At 42.9% G+C, this 24,783-nt stretch overlaps 1 protein-coding gene across 8 annotated transcripts in view; it reads right to left on the bottom strand.

Annotated features, from left to right (window-relative positions):
- BEND7 (BEN domain containing 7) overlaps positions 1-24,783 on the bottom strand; it is an 80,009-nt gene that overhangs the window by 10,193 nt on the left and 45,033 nt on the right. For all 8 annotated transcript variants that reach the window (XM_023632181.2, XM_023632182.2, XM_023632184.2 and 5 more), the window contains one exon: positions 3,312-3,431. In XM_023632181.2, coding sequence (XP_023487949.1) covers positions 3,312-3,431 — 120 coding nt within the window. The remainder of the gene's footprint in view (positions 1-3,311; positions 3,432-24,783) is intronic.

The following is a 24,783-nucleotide window of genomic DNA, read 5'->3' as shown; positions in this document are numbered from 1 at the left end:
TCCCAGGTGTTACTCAGTTAACCTACCCTAAGTGAAGACTCGGAACCTTTAGGGGAGGATGGGAGAAGAGAGGAAATTGGTTGGGGAGTAAGAGGACTAAGGAGGTGGGGGGGCAGAGGAGGACAAGAGAAAGGGCTGGAGGAGGAAGGCACTCTGGGATGACCATGCAAGTGGCCACAGGCATACCCAGGAGTCCTAAGGACCCTGTTCCCAAAGACAGAGCTCAGGGCTGTGCCCCACGGGTTCTGGGGGGATGGGATGAAGTATTTGAAGCTCAAGTACAGAACTGATGGAATGTTCTCCAGGATCTCACATGACCTTGATGACCTAAACAATAAGACCTTTTAATTGTGGACTATTGTCTCTTTGTTTCCATTGATTGATTAGTTCATTCAACAAATATTTTTGCGTGTCCACGTGGTACCACGCACTGTTGTAGACACTTGGGACAGAAACAGGACTCAGATGCAGTCTCTGCTCCTGAGGATCTCACGGTCAGTGGAGGAAACAGTTGTAACTATTCTGGCGGCAGAAGACTAATGTCATGGGGCTGCCTAGGAAGGCTGCAGGAGAAAGTGACCTTTGAGATGCTATGATAGGAGGAGGCACTGTTTTCCAGGCAGAGGGAAAGCATGAGTGTGAGAGCCCAGCCTATTTCACAACAGGAAGTCTGCTGTGGCCGCAGGAGGCACAGGCCTATGGCAGGACATGCGGCTGGTGGGGAGGGGGGCATTGGACAGCAAAAATCTTACATGCCACATTGGGGGTCGGGTGTAGAAGGGATTTTACTCTGGGGATGGCAGGAAGCTGGCATTAGTATTTAGTCGGGGGCAGGGCATGACCAGATTTCATTAGCAGAGGCATCGAGAACAGAGTCTAGGGTCTCGGGACATGGCCATGTCTGGAGCTGCACACTGGGGAGCCATCGATGATGGCACAGTTCCAGTCACGAGTGAGGATTTAGAATGAGAACAGCACCAAGTCTGGAAGCTCGGGAACACTGGTTCTAGGAGACAGGCAGAGGAGAAAGAGGCAGTGAAGGAGACCGAAGGCACTGCCAGAGAATCTGGAGGAGAAACAGCGAGAAGGAAATCACAGAAGAGGGAAGAGCGTTTCAAGAAAGACACGATTCGACAGTGTAAAAGTCAACATGGAGGTCAAGTCGGAGTGTTACTATAAACAGAAAGTGAAATGTGATCATCTGGAGTGAGCGCAGCAAGGGTCTATGTAGGGGAGGGAGCTCAGGGGGCAGATGCCGTGGACTCTGAAGTGAACTGGGATGCGGAAGCTGGTGCAGGGAATGTAACCCCTTTCGGAAGAAATCTGACCAACAATGTTAGGAGAAAGAGATAATGGTGGTTTAAGGAAAAAGGAACGGTTTGTTTTAGTTTTGATTGGCAAAGCGAAGGAGGATAAGGTCGTGAACGTTTTTTGAGCGCTATTATGTGTCAGCAATATTTACATTACCTAATTTTAACTCTGAAAACACGCCTAAGGTAGGGATTGGCCTCGTTATATAAATGGACAACCCGAGGCTCAGAGATGTTGAGTAATTGGTCCAAGGACCCAGGAATTTGTAAAGGGCGGATCAGAGCTGGGAATTCCCACTATATCATGCTGCTGCAAGTATTTGCGACTATTTGTAGATTAAGGAAAAGAAGGCATTGAAAACTGGGAGACCTTGGGAGTGAAGGGGGCATTATTAATAATTATGCCAGGACAACAGGAGCAAAGCAGACTGCCCACACAGTCTCGGATTAGTCTGTTGGTCACCTGATGGGTCCCCTGACCTAGGATACGACAGGCCCACAGGATAATGGCTCCATCAATGACCTCCGCCACTCCCAAGCACTGCTGTGGATGAATACAGATATTTCCAGAGCGGACACCCTAGTCTCACTATTGAAGACATTCAGGTACAACATACATCTCCAGCCTCACAACAACCCTGAGGCAGGCTGTATTTTTATGTCCACTTCATGACAGACACTGAGGATGAGAAAGACGGAGTAACCTGCCCAAGGTCAGAGCTGGTGACGAGCAGACGTGAGACTCGAAAACAGACCTTCTAATTCCACTATGACTTATTATCCAATGTCATAATTTAGTAGTCCATTGCTCTTTATAAAAAAAAAGTATCAATTAAGTATAAAAGAAAGCAAAAGCTTAAAAAAAAAGAGGAAGGGAAGCTTTTTAATTAAAAAAAAGTCATCTACAGCTGAATATTTCAGAGTCCTGACAGCTACTTTTGTAGAAAAGAGCTGTAAGGTTTTTCACACCAAAAAACCACCTGGTCCCTCAGTGCCTGAGAGGCTTGTTGTCTCAAGGGGATCCCCAGCCTGTGCCAGGAGCTCTCCCCGGCTGCCCTTGGCTGTCCTCCTCCACAGGCTTGGTCACGGCCACTACGAGGCATAGTGAGTCAAATGAAAGGATGTGTCAGACACAGTCTCACGCATTTGTACCGCTGTTCCTGTGGACGTCCGTACCATCCAAAGGTAACATTTCAGCATCTGAAGTCCATCTCCCAAACTCTCACACGCCAGCCACAGAAGCACCGAAGGCGCTTACTGGACCAGGCATCCTGAGATTTGATCGGGAATTATTAAAAAAACAAACAAAAATATATATATATCTTTAGAGGTATGTGGCCTCCTAGAGAGGATTAGTCTTACATGATGGCAGAAAACTGACCTGAGAGAGATTCTGCCTGGGTAAATTGGTCCAGTGTCATTTTAGGGAGGCTGAGACTTCAAATGACCAAATCTAAATCATCATAATTTTCCTTTTCCTGGAAATTTTCCTGGAAAAGTAATCCCAGAATTGCCAAGCCCAGGTTTAAGGGGGAAAAAAAAAAAAAAATATATATATATATATATATATATATGTATTTGACTTACAATCCTTTTCCGTCTATTTCATGTGGTGTTTCTGGTAGGCTGATTATTGTTATTTTTTACCTTAAGCAAATAGTACTTTTTATAAAGTCATGTAGATCTAAACAAACAAAAATCAAGAGGTCACAGAAACAAATCATCAAAGAGACCCAGTGTCATACATGAGACGCACAAGACCACAAAGGAGATGAGCAATGACAGGAAATGGCCTGACATAATTCTTACTATTTAATCTTCTGGTGAATTTCAACATTCATTTGAATAAGACTTTAAAACACAAAATCACAGCACGTTACATAGAGCATCTCCCTCAAGAGACAAAAAGACAACAAAGGACCGGAGAGCAAAGAACCATACTGTGCAATGCCTGAGATTCAATCACGGGCTTCTGCAATCATTCTCCTGCAGCTTACATACCTGAGCCTCTTTTTAACCTTCTTCTGGCCAGTTTAATTTGATCCTGTAGAATCTGTACCCAGTCCCTCGGGCCAGGGAGTTTATCCACGTGATTAGCGGTACAGTATTTTTCTGTGAAGACTGAAAGAAGATGGGGAATATTGTTAAATACTTTAACAAATAAAACATGCAGATCTGAAATTGGAATATATCCCAAGAAGGAAGAAAAGCATATTCCTAAAAAACATCCGTTCTGCAGTGGATACCGTCAACATCCATATTACATTTGTTGGGTGGAGCTGGAGCTCGGCAGGGCCCTGTCTGCATTTACTCTACTGTGCTTCAAAATGAAACTGGCTATAAATATTAAGTAGAACTGCTGGAAACTGCTCTTTTGACTTGCTCCGCGTCCATCTGTATGTCTTATGGGCAGAGAAGAAAATGCTTCCTATGGGGCCACTGGCCCCATGACAAAATTCAGCAAGTGTATTAAAAGAGTTCACTTTTTTTTTGTTAATTTGAAATCTAATGCAAAACTATACAAAAAGATGATGTTCTCATGGTGATTCCAACTGACAATCAACACATGAATAACGATGCAGTTGAGTCTTAACGAAAGTTCCTCTTCTACTCTGGTCAACCTCTTGCATGTTGGACTAGCTCCGAGGAAATAGCTACCTATTAAGCACAAAAGAGACTATGGAGAATCATATGACTGGACAAAAGGGAGGCAAGACCATTGTCGTCTTAGAGCCACACGGTGTGTGACTGCTCGTACAGGCGCTGCTGTTGACATTTCTGCCCCACACCCTGGTCCTGAGCACTTTTAAACTTGCTCTTGTCAACTTTCTCTCCGTAAGGTCGAGACCTAGAACGCAGGCACGGCAAACTGCCTCCTTGCTATCTAAAATATTGGTAATTTTAATGTTCTACAGGTTTCTTTTAAAAAGAAATGACAAAGGAAAATGTTGACAGATTCAACTATATAAAATTTAAAAATTTCTATTCAATAAAAAATTTCATTAGAATGAGAAAAGCTAATTGCACTAAATATGACCAAAAAGGTTCAATATTCAACACTATATACTGAGCTCATTCAAATAACAGAGCAACGTCAAAAGTCTCCATTGATAAATGGACAAAGTATACTTAGCAAAAATATTAGGAAAAATGTTTAATATGTAAGCCAAAAAACTGCAAAGCACACTCTATCCCTATTAATTAGAAAAACAATGTTAAAAAGCTAAGACTTAAAATTGTGGGGACCTGGCACATTCAAACATTATTGTTGGCATAAGCTGGCAAAACCTTTTTGGGGAATAAGACAGTACAACAAAATGAGAGACATAAAACTGTTACACCTTTGGAATGGTAATCTCACTCCTAGAAATTATCCTAAGGAAGTAATTTGAAAGAAGGGGAAAGAGCCACATACAAATGTAAACCCACCAACTGTGCAGGAAGGTGAAGGGCAGCAATGGGGAGGGCCGGTGTGAGGGAGAAGAAGCAGGGGATCCTTTCCAGGAAGCTACCACAATGCTCAGCGTCAGGGCAGGGTCAGTGAAGATGGCAAGTGGCCAGAACAGTATCTGGAAGTGGCATTTCTGGTGACTCACATGACCCGGCAAGTACAGACAAAAGGGACGGTTTGTGAGGGGAAAGGTGGGATGTGTTAGGCTTGGTGTGGGACACACTGGGTTTGGGGTGTTGGCAGAGCACCCACGTGGCGATGGCTAGCAGGTATTTCGATACGAAACCTGCAGTTCAGGGAAGGGTCCGGGTTGAAGGTGCCAGTTTGAGAGACATATAGGCAGCAGTTAAAACAATGAGAGAAAAAACATTGACTGGAGAGAACACAGCGAGTGAAGAGAACGCTGGGCCAAGCACAGAGCCAGAGAGACCCGCAGTGTTTGAAAGGAGAAGATGAGCCCCAGGATTGGCTTGAGTCAGGAGAACCAGAAAAAGGGTTTTCTAAAGGCCAGTGGGGGGGTGCCAAGAAGAGGAGGCACCAACAGACTAAAGTGCAGAAGAGGGGGCCAGGAAGGGAGGTTTGGAAAGTGGCCACTGGAGGCCGTCAGGGAGTGGTGAGGGTGACCACAGATGACACTGAACCAACTGGGTTCAGTGGGGAAGGAAGAGAAGAGGGAGGAGGGCTGAGGGTTGGGGAGATGGGAGACTGAGGGAAGCAGCCAGTATTGTGTGAGAAGACAGGACCCAGGAAGGATCGGAATAGAAATGGAGGGGCTGCCCTCAAACAGGGGAAAGCGTCCTCCTCTGAAGCCAGAGAGGGGGCAGACTGGGGGCAGACTGACAAGTGGTTACAGGTTGGAGTGATCACTCCTGAGACTTCACTGAGCTCAATGGGGAGGGGTATGGAGAGCATGGGGAATGTCTGGATTTGCCTTGAGAAGAACAGGAAGAGAAGGCAGCAGACTCAGGACACAGGGACGCCAAGCAGGAGAGGGGGCTCCATGCTTAGGGTGGCAACGACCTACAGGGGCAGGCTGTTTTCTCCTGCGGCACCTTGCAGCTGCTCGTTAGGAGTGGAGACACTGGATGGTACGGCTCGTCTAGGGCTGGGAGTTTGCGGGACAGTTTTGGCAGGAGGCCAGGGATCTAAAGCACTTGAAGATGTTGGTGAAGATGCTACCTAGAATGAATTACCTCATCTTTCTTCACTCCCTGTTCCCGCCCAAATCTGGGAAGGAAGTAAAGCAAGTAAAAGGCTCACAGCCTTGGAAAAGTCTCTAGAGTTCAGGGAATGGAAATGTCAATGGGGTTGGTAAGGAGGTGTCATGGAGCAGGGGCAACTGAGAGTATATTGCTGGAACATAAAATATCAGCAGCGGAGCTGTTCTGTATGAGCGTGCTAAGGTGTGGTCAACGGTGTGGGGCTGAAAGCAGTAGAGGTGACTGTTACTGTGGATGAGGTCCGGACACTATGAGGCCGAGCATCAGACGGATCTTCCCAGTGAAGTTACCCAAGGTGAGACCTGGGCTGGAGAGGAAGACGCACAGCTGTGATGAGCCTTAAGGGAAAGCTTCCATCCCAGCCCCAATTGGGTAGATGAGGAGTATGATTAGGAAGCAGAATTTCGGATTGGAGAAATACCAACCAGGCTGCCCAGTACAGGGCACGGGGCGCATGGGCGAGCAAGCCGTCTCCACGTGGGAGGGAGGGAGAAGACACATATTCCCAGGGGAGGTGTGTTTCTGAATCCCCTATACCAGATTATAGACAACTTCAAGGGTCTTCATTTATTTCGTGTCCCTCAAAGCAGCGACCACAGTGCCCTTGTACCGAGTGCCCTTGTACTGAAACTCAATAAACAGTTGACAAAGAAACAAACATATTTTCCAGTTTTGTTTCTAACGGAAGCAAATACAATAGCTCACAAATTTAGACTAACTGGAGGAGGAAGGACTCTCTGAATTAGCAGAAAGTCTTAATTAATAGAATGAAGTTAAAGAGATAAGGTTTTATTACATTCAAAACGCCCACAATAGCATTCCTTGATCAGAGAATTGCCCAAAGGTTCTCAAAGTCCTGTTTTAACAAATAGAAAAAAAAAATGTATTTAATGCCCTATTAGTTTATATGAAAATGTGTACCACAAAAATGATTAAATATAGTCTTAGTAGGTAAACATCTCCCTCCTTGTAATATTATTTATATCATTAATTTCCATAGCAACCCTCTTTTCTTAGACTGTGCAATGCAGGTGTCCAAATTAGCACATTAGGAAGTAGTGCTTCCAAATTAACAAAGTACATGTGGATTTTGCCAACATCAAAATAACTCCCAGCAACCACATGGGTCAATGACCAAGTTTAGGAGAACCAAAGGGAAGGTTCTGGAATGTCTTCTCCCACTCTGCAAGGGGCTTCCAAGCAGATGCCTCGAATCTAATCTTGAGCTCAAGTATTCTGCCACTCACTAAAAAGGCAACAATTTCTGGTTATTTTTTTCTCCTTTCAGCTAAATTTTATCTGGTCTCAATAAAAAGAAGCCAGGGACATCTGTGTCTCCTGGGTCTGTGTCTGAGACCACTGGAGGCACAGCAGTAAGGCTTCTCCAAAAATACCTATACGGACAAATATTTCCACTGGGCATGTTACTGACATCCTATGTCATGGATTACACTCAAACTTAAGAGACTTTTAACTAGCACCTACCTGCTGAGGATGAAATCCTGTTCTCTTTGTTACATGAGCAGATGAGGCCTTAGACACGGCCAAGATTGTCATCGTATTGATCTGAAAATGCTCGATATGCTTTGTGAATAGAGGTATCGAGTAACTAGAAGATATGTTTGCTATCCAAATCTATAGCTAAAGGTCAAGCTATTATCCTGGTAACAGTTCCATTAGGAGTAATGATGTGAAAAGAGGGACTGGATTAATGCACTGGGTTTCCTGCTATGTTAATAGTGGGTCATTAGGAATTACAGTACAATTTGCATTCATCCTTAGAACGCAATAGGTCCTAAACAGAAATTTCCCTCCTTTCCTATTTTAATATGTTAAGGGGAGGCAACGGCTAATTTTAAACAAGTCCAAATAATCCGAACAAGGGGACTAAGGCCAACAATTAAACTAAATAAAAAGAGTTAAAACGTCTACTATGCTTAATATAATTTGAGGTCCCAAGGCACAAGGAGTATGTTAAGTCACTGGGGAAATGACAAATGTTCAATTTGATCTGTACATGAATAATGACTTTTCTCGGATGCCTGCATTCATTTGAACCATGCCCTTTAATTGCATATAAATAATGAATAAGCTGGTGGTGGCTGAGCGGGCGGGTCCTTCCTGAGGAGCACAGCATTTAATGTAATCATCAATGAACACGGTGGTGTGCAGCGTGTCTGAATGCGACGTGCTGAGAACACAGCGGATTGGCCGTGTTCCCCAAACAGCTCTGTGTTCACACAGTAGTTCCTGGAGGACTCGGAGTTTGGATTCTTCTGGCTGTCTAGGTTGGGAAAGGCAGAATATGGTGTGGATTTTTATAAAGTCACTGGATCACTCAGATACTTGAAGAAGCAGGAGGAGCCCTGCAGAGCTTCAGTTTCACTGTGAAATCCTCTAACTAGGATCAAACACCGGCCAGCAGTGAGAGCCCACCTTATGATGTGATGACTCAGTTTTAACTCCTGGTCAAACAGATGAGTGAAAATCAAAGTTGACATCAAGTAGAACTGAAAGCCAGGTCCCCATTAGGTCTGCGAAACAAACAGAGCTTGCAAGGGGCCAGGGACAAGGCTAAGAAAGAACTCTCCACAGTGGGGTCCCCGGACCACTTTGCTGGGGGTGTGCAAATGGAGAGGGAACCTTGGGGGGCAGCTCCAGGTGATGCTCGCTGATGCCCAGCTGCAGGTGGAGGAGACCAGGTTTCCCCGCGGGCTGTCTGCCTCCCACCTCCTCACAGCTCAATGAGTAGAGAACAACCAACCAGAACCCCTCCCACCTCCTCCTCTTTCCTTTCACTCTTCCAAGGCTACACTTGGAAGCTTCCCACGTGCTGAGCACTGTATATTTATCTCATTTAATCTTCGCAAGAACCCAGTGGCACAGGTGTGGTGATCCTATATTACAGATGGCAAAGTCCAAGTACGGGCAGGTTATGTCGCCGGCCGGAGACTGCACAGCTAATACGGATTATCCTCCACATAAATGATTTAATTTTTCATTTAAAGTTGTAGATGAAGGCACAGATTTTGTAAGAGAAAAATGACTGAATTCTAAATATGGCATAAACAAATCAATAACTCAGGTAATACTTCCGTGTGAAAGCTGTGAATGTTGGTGTCACTCCAACTACACAAAATGGAAGCATGGGGGACGGCAGAGGAGAGAGGACCAGGTGGGGTCTGCGATGATCTCCCCTCCATCAAGGGGTTAGTTGGCTTGTGGCAAGGACAGGAGAGGGAGACAGGTCCTTGGGTAGATGCTGCATAGGTATTTTCAGCTCTGACACTGATGACTGGCCCAAATTTCATTCTAATAGAGTATATATTTTCTTTGATGATTTTATGGTGCTTCACTTCCCAATTTCATGGCGAGAGCTGAAACCTATAAATTATAGGCTTGATATTCATTCTAGTAACTTATGAAAATAACAATAAATGCGGCAGTTAAGGTACCATGAGAGAAAGGGAAAGAGCCAGAATGAGGCTGGCGATGGTGCAGGGCTTCATATCTTGGTGCAGCTGTTACTGGTCTACGGACTGGCTCTCAGCCATACAGGTTCAGAAATCTGATTTTATCAGACCACCCGGAGGATACAGGCCTGAGAAACCAGCTCACAAGAACTAAACCTACAAGAGATTGATAAATAAACTAGGATGACAATGAATTAATGTGTAATAGGGGGGATTACCCTTCTGGTATCTGAAACATTTGAGTCATAACCCAGTACTCCCACTTCTTGGAATCAAGACACTGGAACGAAGAACTAAACGGAAAGTTGCTTGGTGAGCATGGAATTGACCCAGAGGCAGCTGGATGGTGTGGGGTGGGCCAAGCTTTAGGATGCCTATGGAAAACTGCCCACCCCTGGCCCCTGCTGCGAAAGTGGGCAGGAATGTTTCATCCCAGTGCCCTTCAAGCCGCTGGAGCAGTGACGGGCACTTGACCTAGGCAAGCCAAGTGGTGGACTGCACAAAAGGATGAGCTGGGCCCTCTGGCATCCTTCTTTTCAGAATAGCAAGCAATGAGAGGATGAGCTTTAGCAATAGGAGGCAAGGCTGAGGCATCATGACGTGAGTAGTCCCGACGTACCCTGGGCAAACCACAACTGTGAGGGCCAGAAACCAAGTGGAGGAAGCCAGCCGGTGAGGAGAGGAGGGTGAAGCCGATGTGCAGAGAGAAGCGAAGAGCCAGAGAGACTGACAGTGTGGCTGGTGAGAAGGGGATGCAGCCGAAGAGCAGCCTCCATTGCTACCACTTCCCTGTGCAGCCTCATGGCGCAGCTTCTTCCTAAGGGAACCTGACGGACTCTGCTTCCTGGAGAGAGCGTTTTACGATGGTCGGAGTAAAGCCTGATTCTTAATCCACTGTTGATTATGTACCAATGACCACCACACTCCAGTGCCCAGACCGCACAGTACCGAGTGGGCACCGACAAGTCCCTTTGCTTTCCTGTCCCGGCCTCTGTGCACACCGATCTTCAAGGCACATCACGAGACACACGGTCGCAAACGATTCTTTCGATGTGCGATGACTTCAGCACACGGTTTACCTCACCTGTCTGCGCTGATTCTTATTAAGCACATTCACAGTGGATGGTATTTTCTGATCCCACACACAATCTGGGGTGCTTCATACCTAGAACCTGACCCCCACTGTGCTCTCATTATAAAAATGCCAAGCATTCACTCAAGAAGGATCTACTCAGCACCCACGATGTGCCAGATTATGCCAGGTGAACAAGCGGTCCCTTGTCCTTAAAACTCTTTCACTGAAGTGGAGGGTGAAGGCAAATGAAGTTGAGACCAGTACAAAGGAAAGCTGCTCTGACAGAAGGAAGTCCAGGATACAGAGAGAAGGGTACCTAGCCCATTCCTGGGGTGAGGGGGTAGCTGGGGAAAGCTGTTGGGTAAAGTGATGGCTAAGTTGAAACCCAAGAAAAAAGAGGGGGTTAGATGAAGAGACAGGAAAGAAGATGGAGAATGCTCCAGACTCAGGAACCACATGTGCAGACCAACGACACACTGTGCAGTTGCCGTGAGACGGGGGTAGGGGAAGAGCAGTTTCAGGTTATCACACTTATAAGCCAACAGAAGGAGGTCTTGGGCCTATGTGGGGGTTAGAACCGAAGCCCCCACATGAAGCTGGGAGCCTCAGAGGCTGCACTGCAGCGTAAAGGATAACTGTCTACCCACCAGCACCGGGTGCCCTGTCTAGTCTTTGGAGGGAGGAAAAGTTTTCTTGGAAAACTCTAAATGCTTGGCCTGGACCTCACCTAAGTTTGGCGCATGAAATTATGCTACCTTGGTAAAAGACATAAGCATCGCCGTTGGTACCTCTGGGCTCCAGACCAACGGGAGTGCAGAACTACTCTGAAGGGAGGATCCCACAACCTGGGTCCCAGCAGATGATCATGGAAAACAAAGCAAAACACACGCCCACTGCAGATGAGCTCATATTTACAAACAGTGAAACACACGAGGAAACAACACACCAGGAGCAAGAGTCAGCCGACCCAAGGAAAAGCAGGATCGGAGCCCGACTAACTCGAGGCAATGGAATGGCAAAATAAGAATGTCTAAAATGATGAGGGACATTAAAGAAGGACTTCAGTCAGTAAGAAAACAACAAGGCTGATTTCAAAAAGAACCAAAAGGAACTTACAGAAATGAAAAATATAGTAACTAAAATTCAAAAATTCAAAGGACAGGCTAATCAATAGATTAATATCACTAGATAGAATAGGGAGATAGATCTGAAGAATGACTCAGAAGGTAGCAGAGAGAGAGGAGGAGATAGAAAATATAACAGACAAAGGAAGAGACATGAAGGACAGAATGAAAAGGTCCAGTAAACACAAACAGATGTTTCAGAGGGAGAGAAGTGAAGGCAAAACGTGAAGAGACAGCAGATGAAAACTTCCAGAATTGCTAAGTCAGGAACTCTGGTTTCAAGAAGCACAACAACCAAGCAGAGCTCTGTAAAAAGAAATATCTACCTAGACTTAAAACGAAGAAAGTGGGAAATCCCAGGTAAGGAGGTCTTAAAAGCAACTAGAGAGAAAGACAGATTACCTACAAAAGGAGAACAGGTTGACAGACTCACAATGGCAACAAAATATAGAAGACAGGGGAATATTTTCAACCTGCTCTGAAAAAAATCCTCAATCTAGAATAAATTACCCAACTAATAAACTCCACGTTATTCAACAGTGAGGGAGAAATGAAGAAGCTGTCAGAACAAAGATTGAAAGAATATATGCACAGACCCTCATTCAGAGAATTACTAAAGGTTGTACTTGAGGAAAAAGAAAACTCAGTGCAGAAGGAAAGAAGTGGAGGAGGGAGAAGAAAGGAGGACATGACCTAGAAAATATCAAGAACTACTGCAATGCCAAACTAATGAAAACTGTGTAGTATCGGCCCTGAGGCAGATAAAACGTCAAGTGTAAACATGTGAAATGGGAGCTCAGATTACGACAGAAGTGGAATTACTATTCATGCGCAAAAAAAAAGATGGTGTTAAAATGACTGATTACCCACAGAGAAAAACAAAGTAAATCCCTCCCTCACATCTTAGGCAAAAGTAAATTCCGGGTGGATGAAAGATCTGAATATAAAAGATAATTTTTTAAAACTCTGTTGGAAAAAAAGTAAGAGAATACCATTATACCATCAAGGTAGGGAGAATTTCTTAAAACGGGCACCAAAAAAGCACAAGGCATAAAGTAATCTATCTGACTGTTAAGGCTAAACTTTGATATGATAAAAGAGACCATATGCAAAGTTCTGCAAGTTGGAAGAGAAAATATCTATAATACATATAAAGGACAAAAGAATTCATATAAGTCAATAACAACCACTTAATGGAAAAATAGGAAAAGGATGGAAGTTCACAGAGGAAAACAACCAAATGGTAATAAATATGAAATGATGCTCATCCTCATGGATTATCAGGGAACCACCACTGAGGTGCCATTTGAGACAGATCAGGCTGGTAGAAATTAAAGTTTGTTCACACCAGATGTTGGCAAGGACAAGGAAAAACAGGATTTCTTATATATTGCTGGTGGGTGTTTAAATGATATTGGCCACCTTAGAGAACCACTTGGCAGTGTTTCTATCCCGTGCCTCAGTTCCACTCCCTGGTGCATGCCTTAGAGAAACTCACACACAAGCCCCAGGAAACCCAAAGACAGCTGCTGCCATGGGGAATCACGAAACAGACCCACCCTAACTGTCTCTTAATAAAAGACTGGAGAGAGAAATTGCTTTATTTATGTTGTGGTTAGCAGTTAAAATGAATAAACAAGATTTATAATGTATTGATATGGATCAATCTTGAATAAAAGGACAAAAAGTTGCAAAAGTACATGAGGCTGTATGTAGATGTATGTGTAAATTCACAAAACAATAGCGTGACTTATGGACACACAGTTAAGCAGTAAAATAGAAAAACATGAATGGGAAAGATTCACACCAACTTCAGGTTACTCTGGAGCAGGAGGGAGAAAGAGAAACAGAAAGGGAATGGAAGGTGGCAGAACATTCTGATTCCTAAAAAAAAAAAAAGAAGTGAGGGCTATGAAGTAAATATAACATCTGACTTAAATCTCAGTGGTAAAGGAGAGAGAAAACGAATCTTGGGAGAATGTCTACAACACAAGATGAGGAGGACTACTCTCATTTCTACTTCTAACCTGAAGACTAACGCTAACAGGGACAAATGCCATTCTTCAGTCGTTCTATGAACAAATCAGAAAATTTTTCCTAAGATGATGCTGTGAAAATGTCAATACTGACCAGATGTCAAGGATATTCCTTACGTGCACTCTCTCTTGGGATAAAAACCAGAAGCTATCTTTAAAGGGGAGCTAGGAGAGGATTTGATGATTTGCCTGCTGGGAGTAACAGGGTGAAGACACGAGTCCACCAGCCTTCAGGTCACAGCTGAAATGTGACCTTCTCAGGCAAGGCCCCGCGAGTTCGTTAACCAGCGGTTCTTAAATAGCAACATGTAGTGATCATCTAAACTATAAACTCAACAAGGGCAGAGATCAAGGCTCTCTTGTCCATCGCTGCACATAATAGGCAGCAGAAACATATGGTTCGTGAAAGAAAAATCTCAGAAACTTCTTTTCTCTGGTCTGTGACTTGACTTGAAAGAAGTGAAAGGAGAATTTCTTCAGTAAACGGCCATAGATCTTGAAATATACTGAGCCTTGAAGTTCGTTTCAGATTTAACCATAAGACTTAGCACATAGTTCATCAACTAATGCACCTAAAAATGAAATCTTTAAATGAAAAGTTGAGGAAATAGAGTAATGCAAACAAGAATGTATTTATTGATGAAACCAGAATATCCTACTGAATTATGTACAGACGGGACTGCAGGGCAGTCAGCCGGTCAAGTCGGGTGAAAGGTGACCAGAAGGACCACTGAACACTTCGCCCCTTAGTGCTGATCCTTGAATGGGGCTGTGACCTTCCGTTGGTTGTTGTAATGAAAAGGGCCCTAGATATCCTCAAAATTGATTCCCTGTCAGATTTAATTCTACAGGCTTACTTCTGAGAATATGGCCGAAAATTACTGAACCACACACATTTCTGAACTGGAAGAGACTAAAAATTAGCCAAGCCACGAATCTTTTTTCAAGAGAAGGTAATGTTTCAAGACCTTAAACGGCAGAGTCAGGAGAAAATCTACATCCCACAATGCTCCTTTCATTATCCCCAAACTGGTGGGACTTTGAGGTTTGAACAATATCGTTTAATCACAGCGATTCTCAAAGATTTGAGGCCAGAGTAGTCTGGAGGAAAAGAACAATATCCCGTGTCTTCCTTTATTCAGTTTTTGCTACAATGCCCTCTCTGTCTAAAAGAAAGTGCCTATAGTGGTTTCTCAAATTAGACAAAGTTAATTTTAATTTACTTCAATTTAAGAAAGCCCTCAGCAGAGCCCATTGATAATATGGTTAGTGGGAAATATGATTAACACTATCTTTTGGCTGGCTGTGCTACAACACGTTTGTTTAACATGTTTGGCATATTTCAAGGGAATAAATTATATCTGCTAATTATTAACATCTGGGTCATAACAAGCTTTGATGTAATGGTATTTTACTGTCTAGCCGTTTTTTGGCAAAGAGAAATGTTTCAAACTCATAGATTTGTAGAAATGCTACTTGGAAGGCATCTTGGAAATAGTATAACTCATTCAGTTTGCAGATCAGGAACTGACGCTCAAATGAAACAAAATTTGAAGGATCGAGAATCATCAGCTCCAACAGCTAGGCAAGTGGCACAAAACGGCACGCACACTAACGATGCTCCCTTTGCCCAGGCACTGCTTCGCAGCATGCTTCTATGTTTGTCTGGTCTTTCTATAAATGAATGGGGAGAAAGTTCTGAGTTTTTCTCTCAGTTTTTAAAGCTAGGGTTTCTTAGCATATGAACTCCTGAAGTCATTCCATGAGGGATTGAGTTCACCCACTAGCCAGTGAGTCTGGAAGTAATACCCACAGTACCAGAACAAATTACAACACATTTAGGAAGTTCAGGTACCATCCCGTGCCTCACAACCACTCCAACTCAGAGACGGCCAAGTTGGAAGAGCAAGAGCGATGAACTAGAAGAGCAATGGTGGTGACGGGGGTCTCGCCTATGAGATGAGGTCATCAGATCGATACACTTGTCCCATGCCTGCTACCATATACTTGTGGCTGCTGCGTAGTGGACATTAGGTTGAAGGTGCTGGGCATTAGAACAGGGCCGATGCCTCAGAGCTAGGATTTTATTTTCTCTTCTTTTTAAATGCTGGCAACTCCCTTCTGATTGAGATTAGCTCTGGAAAATATTGGGCTCACGTTTTGACACTGACAATAAAAAAGTTCTCAAAATTTTCTTTGATACTCTCTCTTTGAGGCACCAAGTTGCCATGATGATGAATGCTAAAAAAACATATGGATGGATAAGTATACTGATGTATTAAGAAGTCTCGAGATGGTAGAAACAGGAAATGGCCCATTTAACCCATTTATGGATTCCACTATTGGAATCTTTATTAATTAACATTAAGTCATTATTTAAATTAAAATCTCACAATAAAGTTATTATACTTCACCTTTTGAAGATATTATTCTCTGGTATGAATGAAGTGTGACAAACTACACCTTCCATATTGTATATTGTGGAGGTTGCTCTTTGATCTTTAGTGATAATCAATGCTCTCAGAGCCCCCACTGAATACAGATTGGGTTTCGTATTTGGGATCACTTCCATGTTTTCAGTTGGCAAGACTTCTATCATCCTTGATTGCTGTGCACCACCTGATCTGTCTGTTGCTGTTGTTTCTTCTAATCTTCAAACTTACATAGAATTTCAGCCTTCTTGAATTTCAGCTGCCCTCTTCCAACTTGTCATGGAGGAGTTGTATACTTATCTTGTTATTCATCCCCTGCACACATCTGTGTTTTTAAGAACTGATCTTTTTCAGCGAAGACAAACTGACCGCTTGATTCCCTCCATTCCTCTTTCCTTCCTTTCTGTATTTATCGATCATTAGTTATGTGAGCAGCACTGTTTCACGTGTCAAGGAATATGCAAAGCAAATGTAGAAGGTGGTCTCTGCCCTACAGGGGCATGTAGTCTTGTTGAGAAGACAAGAGGTTCAAACAAACAGGATGACCAAATATCCTGATTCCCCAGGACAGTTCAAAACACTTGTTTTCCCAGTGAAATTATTAACAGCACCATTTTCAGTCTCAAGAGTGTCCCAGTTTGGGCAATAAATGACATAGTCATCCTCCGTATACACCATGAGTAGCAAGGCAAGGGGTTAAGAGGTATTGTTCCATGGAAGAAAGGTAATAATATATCCCATAGGAATTTAGAGAAAGGGGAAGCCAACATGGGCTACGGCCTGTGGAGAAAGTCTCCTGGCAGAGGTGATGAGACTTGGGCTGGACCATGAAGAATGAGTTGGACTTGTCTGCAAAGAGAGAAGAGCATGGTAGCCCTAAGGAACACAGCATGACTCGAAGTCCAGAATGAGTCTGAGATGCTTGAGGGATAGTGTCAACGCTGGGTTGCTCACCTGGCAGGAGCCCTGGGAAATGTGGCTGACAGGAGAGAGAAATCAAGTTGTGGGGAGTCTGGAAAAGGCCAGGGTTTGGACTTGATTTAACGGGCAAAGAGGAATTAGGTAGGATAACGTCATGAAATTTTGTTTTACAGGTGTTCCCTGGCTGTTAGAATACAGTATGAAGCGGAGGGGGAAAACAAGGTCAGGGATATTTAAAGAGTTTTTTATGATGATGGATATTAACTAGACCGATTGTGGTGATCACTTCACAATAGATACAAATATTCAATCATTATGTTGTACACCTGAAACTAATCGTTACGTGCCAATTATATCTCAGAAAAAAAAGAAATGAAAAAAGTTTTTTGTAGAACATCAAGGACAAGGGGATGCACGGCTGCACTAGAAGCTGAAGCATCTGAGAAGCTGAAGAGCAATGAAGGAGAGAGGAAGGACGAAAAGAATAGATAGGACCTTGCTACGAGGTGGGATTAGTGGCAAGGCAACAAAAAGGCAATTGAAGGAGATTCTGAGTTTTCAAACTTGAAAAGTAGGAGAATGCTGATGCCTCTGTCAAAAATAATGTGGTTGCAAGGAGGTGTTAGTGTTGGAAGCCCCATGCCACCTTTCAGGTGGTATGCTGCGTGGGTAACAAGGACCACACCTGCCTCTTTAGAAAGAAGCCAGGACAGGTCCTGAGCCCTGCGATTAGTCTGAAATGTTCAGTATGTCACAGTCCTTACTGTCAACTATCTCATTTGTTCCTGGCTTCTGTCCACATTTCTAACTAGGATTTGCCCCCACTTAGTTGTGGCTGGCTATAAGCTGATTCAAAATGGTGCATGTGGTGATGAAGATGTGTGGGGAGGGAGGTCCTGAAAATAACCAATACTGGATTTACTCTGTGGTCAAAGGGATAGAGTTGATGAGGGGATGCTAAGGTTCTGAGAAATACCAGGAGCTGACCATGGAGAGGTGTCAAAATCTAACCAAGAGCCAGAGGCAAGAAAGGAGAACCTGGAAACACAGCCAATGCAACAGAAGACTTGACCGAAGGGAGCAGTCATGGGAAGACCTGATTAATTCCAAGAGGCAGCATCTCTCTCTTCTCAGGGTGCTTTTAACAGGACACATGCAGCCACGCTTTCTCTGATACAAAGATGTCTTAAAGGCAGCCACAACTGACGACTGCTTGCAGTTCAATTTTAAATGAAGGGCTGTTGATTTTTAAGGGGTTTTCTTAGTGGAAGCTGACGCATATCCCTATTTCACCGTGGGCTTACTGTCAGTCCATGGTACTGTAGTGACTACAAATATCCCATGATCATTTGCATATGCATCTTTAGGGTAGAAATATAAGCAAATTTAAATTCTTGAGTCTCTCAGATTTTTGATGCATACCTTGTGTGAGATCATCAATAACTGTTCATGGAACTGAACTGACAACATTTGCCAGATTACTGGCACCAACTGTAGGAGAAAAGCTATGAGAAATATAATTTGACCAATTCGGGACGTATTATACAATTCTGCTTCCCTACAATGGGAAAGAAAATAGGAGAGATGTGGCATTACCTCGAGATGCTCGTGAGCATCTCAGATCAGCCAAACAATTCAGGGACTGAAAGAAAAAGGAGATGGGCTGTGCAGAAAACACTGCTTTCTATTTTCAGGGCACTGTGCAAACCAGAAAGGTGTCCCTTCCTCAGGACATGTTACCTGCATCTGCCAGAAAAATGTTATCATAAATGCACACATCGACAATGTCAACAAGGAAAGGGTGCCCATAATTTTGTGCAATGCACCGTCATGCTGTAATGGCCCTGGTTTGCTACAGAAACTTATCTCTTTTGACGGGAGGCTGTTTTTGTCAACCCTAACAGTGGTGTTAAAACGCAGGATTTTTAAGAATTCAGTAACTGGGAATTAGAGTTGAATCCTGGCAAGTTAACCCACAACTGCTTCCTGTCCATTACGTGATAGACTGAAGAAAGATCAATAAAGCCACAGCATTCTTAACAAATTTCTCCACATTTCCATTTGCTCCTTATGTGGCAAACAGATGGAGCTATAATTTTGAGGAAGACGAGATTCCTTTTTCGAGCTTCTGGAAGACCAGTGACAAAGCAGGGACAGTCTTTAGACTTGCTGTGGCCCCAGCTCCAGGATTCTGACTCACTAGGTCTGGGATGGGCCCGAGGCGGCTTTAAGAAGCAAAGCTGTGGTTGAAAACCCCTGAGGGTAAAGAATATTGGAGTCCTTTTCATTGGCATTTTATTCATGAAGTAAAACACTTGAAGGTGAACAGGTTGGTGAGGACTCAAGGCCTACCATTCAGAATAGAATTTTAAAAGTTCTGGAGGCAAAAGGCTTTCAGCCAATGTTTTATTTAATGTAAGCTTCATTAGACTTGTTCTGTGGTTCACCTTTCCCATTCTCTTTGCATTTGATATACTTTCCTCCTTCAAGGTCTAGGTTAGATGTCACCTGTTCCGCGAGGCCTTCTCTTACAGGGATTTCAACCCTCTGTGCTTTCTCCCTCCATTCAGTATGGACACTTGACGTTGATGTATGCCATCCCAGAGTACAGCTATGGGTCATGGCTCACTGCTTACAGATCTGCAGCTCCACTCCACTGCACATTCCTTCAGGTCAGGGCCCGTGCCTCACTCGTCTTCATGTCACCAGTTCCTGGCTCACATTGGGTGGGCAAGAAACACGAGGATTATTAACAGAAATTTCATGCCTGTTTGTGATTTCTAAGTTTGCGAGGTCAATGAAAATACTGCAAATGTTTTGCTGTTCTCCTGACTTATCCTGTAGTGGAAAAGCAGCCAAGACCATGTCTTCTTTATCACACTGTTTGGTGAAGAAGTTGGCTGAGCAAATGCTTCAAATATGCAGTCAAGGGGACTGGCTGAGAGCCTGCTGAGAATGGAGACTACATTTTCTTCAAGACTGTAATGACGATGTCATATGAAAACTACGCATCTGTTTACTGACCCAAACGTCAGAGTTGTGCTGAAGTCTGGAAACGCCTTTTCTCCACCTGGTAAACTAGGCGGTTATTCAGTAAAGTCCTGGTGAGGAGTTACAGGCATGTCTGAAACCAGGGCCCTTGTGTGACACAGCAGAAAAAAATCATTTCAAGCCCCAGAGGCGCAGAGGATGAGAGAAGCTGACACATGCCATCTTCTCCTTTGTTCCCAGAGAGGCGTAGGGCAGTCTTCAGAAAATGGGGTGCTCTTAAGGAACAGAGGGAAGAGACAGTCCCACAGGGGGACTGTCGTATGCTGCCGACATAGATCACGACTCGTGAGAATCAGAGCTGGGACGGCCCTGCTTCTCCAAGGTGGCCTGAAATCAACCTGTGTCAGTCACCTGCAGCTGCTGCTCACATTTCAGATTCCTGCGACTACCCTTCACCTAGTGAATCAGTCTCTGAGCACAGGACTCAGAAAGCTGAGTTTTGAATCAACACCTCCGATAATTCTGAGGAAGAGGAAAATCTGAGAACCGCTATGGGAGGGGTTGAAACACAGGGCTCTTACACGCAGAAAGGCCAAGATCCACCATCACCTGTCCCCGGGCCTCCACAAAAAGCGGGAAAATACAAACAACTACAACCACGAGGAAACAGCGACAAACAGCGCTGAGAGACAAGCTATGAATCTGGTGTAATTATAGAGTTGTTACGTACTATTTTGTTGTTATATATTATGCAGTCCTATCCTGTTTTATGCTGATCTGATATGTAAAAATATGAACAGATAAATTAACAAATGATTATTCATCTTCCAAAAGGATTCTTGAATTAAAGCATTCATCAATTGGTTCCAATTGCCCAACACTTCAACTAGAATTTAATTTACATACAACTTGGAAAGACCACTTGGATGTGGTGACTTCCGAGGTCTTTCTTTGCGGCTCTGTCTGCTGGAAGAGTCTCAGAAGTGTCTCTCTCCCTAGGGAAGCGATCACACTTCTGTTCTCTTCCCTAGCACGATGGGACCAAGTCTCACTGTCTTCAAAGGAAGATCTGCCCTTGATGCCAGTAAATAAACTGAGGGAGAGCCATGTTGTACCCAGAAATTCACTTCAAATATGCTTTGCATACACAACAAACGACTGGTGTCTTTAAATAGTATGGCCGCCTTCCTAGTGGAATTTATGAAGAATCCAAAATGCTAAATTTTAAGATAGAAATTTAAATTTGGGATACCTATCTTTCTTTTCAAATACTCCTCACAGAAGGAAAGAAGTATGCTGGATGATGGATTTGCAGTCAGAGAGGCCTGGGGTTAAATAATGGCTCTATCACTTACTAGCTGTTTAAGTAAGATTACTTAATTTCTTATAGCCTCAATTTTCTCTCCTGTAAGTGGAAGTAAGATCATCCACACTGTAGGGTAGTCACATCCAAGCTGATGTTTCAGCCTTGTTCTTACAGGGAGTTCTGTGAACACACAGAAGTTACTATCAAGAAATAAACAATAAATGAGATGTAAATTCCACCCCTAACCATATTAATTAAGTCTACGTGAGATCGCATAGAAAACAGCTATTCACTTTTCTTGATTAAATCCCAAGGAAATGAATGATGATGTACAACCAAAACGGAAAATAAGGATATTCTAAGATGACAAATCTAGACCCTATAAGTTTCTAGACTTGCTGGAGTAAAATGAGAGGTTTTGGTGGTCAGCTCAGCAGAGCCAATGAAAGGGTGATGTCAAATGCAGCCAGGCTTTCTATCTTGTAAGAAGCACAGTTAAGGTTCTGGAGTACCACCAACGAACCAAGGATGTCCTGATCCCTGGTGGCTACCTTGGCAGACCCTCAGTGCTGAGTGCTCCCCAGGAGAGCAGCTGTCTGTGTCGCATGCCTGTGCTGCATGCAGTAAACGAAGAGTGGTTGACCACTCCTTTCACTGGACAAGCAGACGTACTCTCCTTTGAAGGCAAAGGGATTCAAGGACCTAGGAGAGTTTGATAGTAATGAAACTTTCTCAACGAATCACTACGAAACTGAATGAAAAAGGACAATACAGGTTCTAAAAACTGCTTGACCGCAACTCCATTTTCCGAAGAGCATCAGAGATCCAATGATGAGATCAATATTTAGATAACTCTGAGTCAAACTGCATGGTCTCCTGGTGCACGGAATCAAGAATCAGACGGTCTTCAGCAGGTACAGTGTCAAGCGAGGAGGGCAAACCCGGGCACCGACCTCCACTCTGCGTTCTGACTGTAAAATCAATTCTGAATTAAATCCAAGATACTAACTATCCTAGCACTAAAACCTAAGACTCTACTTAATAAGACCAGAGTTTCTTCTCCCCGATCTCAAAGTGCTCAGGTGTCTCTAATTACAGATCCTTTCATCGTCAATACCTAGGGTCACACCTATAAATGGATTTTTAATGAATTACCAATAAGTGTTAGCCACCATCAAGCAGATGAGAATATGTGAAAACCATGATCTCTACAAAGAGGCTTATATTTTATCTTCAACATACTGTCAGGGGGAATATTAATTATCACTACAAAGAGCTTTGTTAATAATCCCACAATAAACTTTTCTTTTTCGGTCCATTTCTGTTCCTATTTATAAGCTTTTCATAGGTTTTCATTTATGTTTTCCCCCATTGTTGTCTTAACCAACCTTGTCACTCTGAAACAAAATCCAGCTCCCAGAGTTATTTTTACTTCTAAGATTTTACAAAATCGACCAGTCTTTGTATATTCCGAGGTTGCAGAACTTTTCAAATTAATACTATAGTGGTGCATGAACCCACAAAAGACAGAGGAAGAAAGCCTGAATATTTAATATTTGTAAAATCTTTTCCAAGTATGTGGTAGACAGCAGTAGTAACACAAGCAGCCTTGCCACTATCCGATCACTTTCCTGGATTATTTAAGATTCAAAAGACTTGGGTTAGGGAAATAAATTTCTCTTTCATCTCTACCAACAGTAAGCAAAACTGGATATAGTTATTCGATAAGCCCTTCTGTTAACAGCTACTTCTAATAATCACTTTATATTGCAATATGTGCGTTAATAAACTTTTAGCAAGTGACCAAATGTATGTAAAGGAAAAAAGTATTAGGGATTTAAGAGAATTGTATTCAAATTTATATTCAGTTTTGGTTTCCATTTTTTAGCTTTAAGTGGCATTTAGTTAATTGGTAGAAATTTACAACGTTTTGGTGCCAATCATTCCAAATTAGTTATGAGAAGACTTGAGGATGGAAGTTTAGTTCTAGACCCATGAAGGCCAAAGTCAAGATGAAAAATAAGAACCTACATTTATTCATTCACCTACTGTGTATTTATGAAAACTCTACTATACACGTATACAAAGCTCTTAGTGAAGTACAACAGGCAATAGAAAATATTTAAGACAAAGCCTGTCCTCAGGTGCTCACAAGAAATTATCAGAATAAATCAGCTAAGGGTGTTGGCTGGCCAGTATGAACAGAATGTTCTTCTAAGAGAGACAAACTTGATGCCACATTCATACTTTGAAAAAAGATTGTAGGAATGTACACAGTCACCTCTGAGTAAGAGTGGGATTATGGAGGCCTTTCAGCTTTCTATATTTTTTATAAGGTCTGGATTTTTTACAAGCATGTATTATTTTTGTAATCAGGAAAAAAATTGAAATAAAAATATGTCTATGAATAAACACTAAAGGACACAAGTGAATGTACAATATTTGTTGACTTAGGTTGTTGCTGGCTTATGGGTGGATTTCTGTCTGCTTTAAGGTTATTTTGTTGTTCTAAAATAATTTTAATGCCAGATTTAGTTCAACGATAAAAGAAGTGCCTGGAAAATTTAAGTTCCTTGATTTGAATAGTCTGCTTTATTATGTATTAGGAGCAGAAGCCTCAGTGCCATATTTATTTTTAGCTAACGAGTAGGGCCATGAAGGAAATTAAGCATGTTCTCTATTTCAGTTTGTAATACACTTTCTCTGGATATTGTAGGATATCCAGTCTAGATCGAAAATGGTAGAATTAACCTGTGTCAGTTTACTTGTAATGATATATTTAATTATCATCTATTATTAGGGTAACTCTCCTACTGTCATTAAAATGGAACATGGTCATTTACGGTTCCCCAATTTCCAAACACTTTCATACCTTTAATATACTGTCTTGAAAAAAAGAAAATTAAGACAATTCCTGGCTACATTTCAGTGTGTTTAAAAGCTTCAGAGACGAAAAGCATCATAAGCCTTGACCCTCATGTTTCCAGGAGGCCCCAGCCATACTAAATCGAAATGAGACCCTTCTTCACTTCAGCAAGTCCTAGTTACATCATTGACCATTTTTCAAATTCTGTAATCTTGTTTTTAGTGTCGCTGCAGGCTGGATCATTCTTTTCAGAAATGGCACAGTTGTGATATCTCTGTAGCTTTTCTTATTTAATACAACTCAACTGTCACTTTAAGTGAAAAAATTCTGTTGGAGAATGAGAAATTTTCTGTTAATGAAGGCTTATGTCCTTCTGGCCACAAACAAAGGGTGTCTGGTACTTGCTAACTCCATTTAGAAATCACATTATTTTGAAAAGTTAATTGTGGGTTTCCAAGTGTCCTTTAAGCACTCTTAAATTCATTTACTATTCTGCAAGATAATGGGGACTATGGGTGGGGAAGGCCCTCTGGTCCAGCCCCAGTCCACAAGCAAACACCGCAGGAAGTGAGGCAGCG

This window comes from Equus caballus, chromosome 29 (assembly GCF_041296265.1).
Source record: "Equus caballus isolate H_3958 breed thoroughbred chromosome 29, TB-T2T, whole genome shotgun sequence".
Classification (NCBI taxonomy): domain Eukaryota; kingdom Metazoa; phylum Chordata; class Mammalia; order Perissodactyla; family Equidae; genus Equus; species Equus caballus.
Note: the sequence above shows the minus strand (reverse complement) of the source record. Positions and strands in the feature narration are given on the sequence as shown.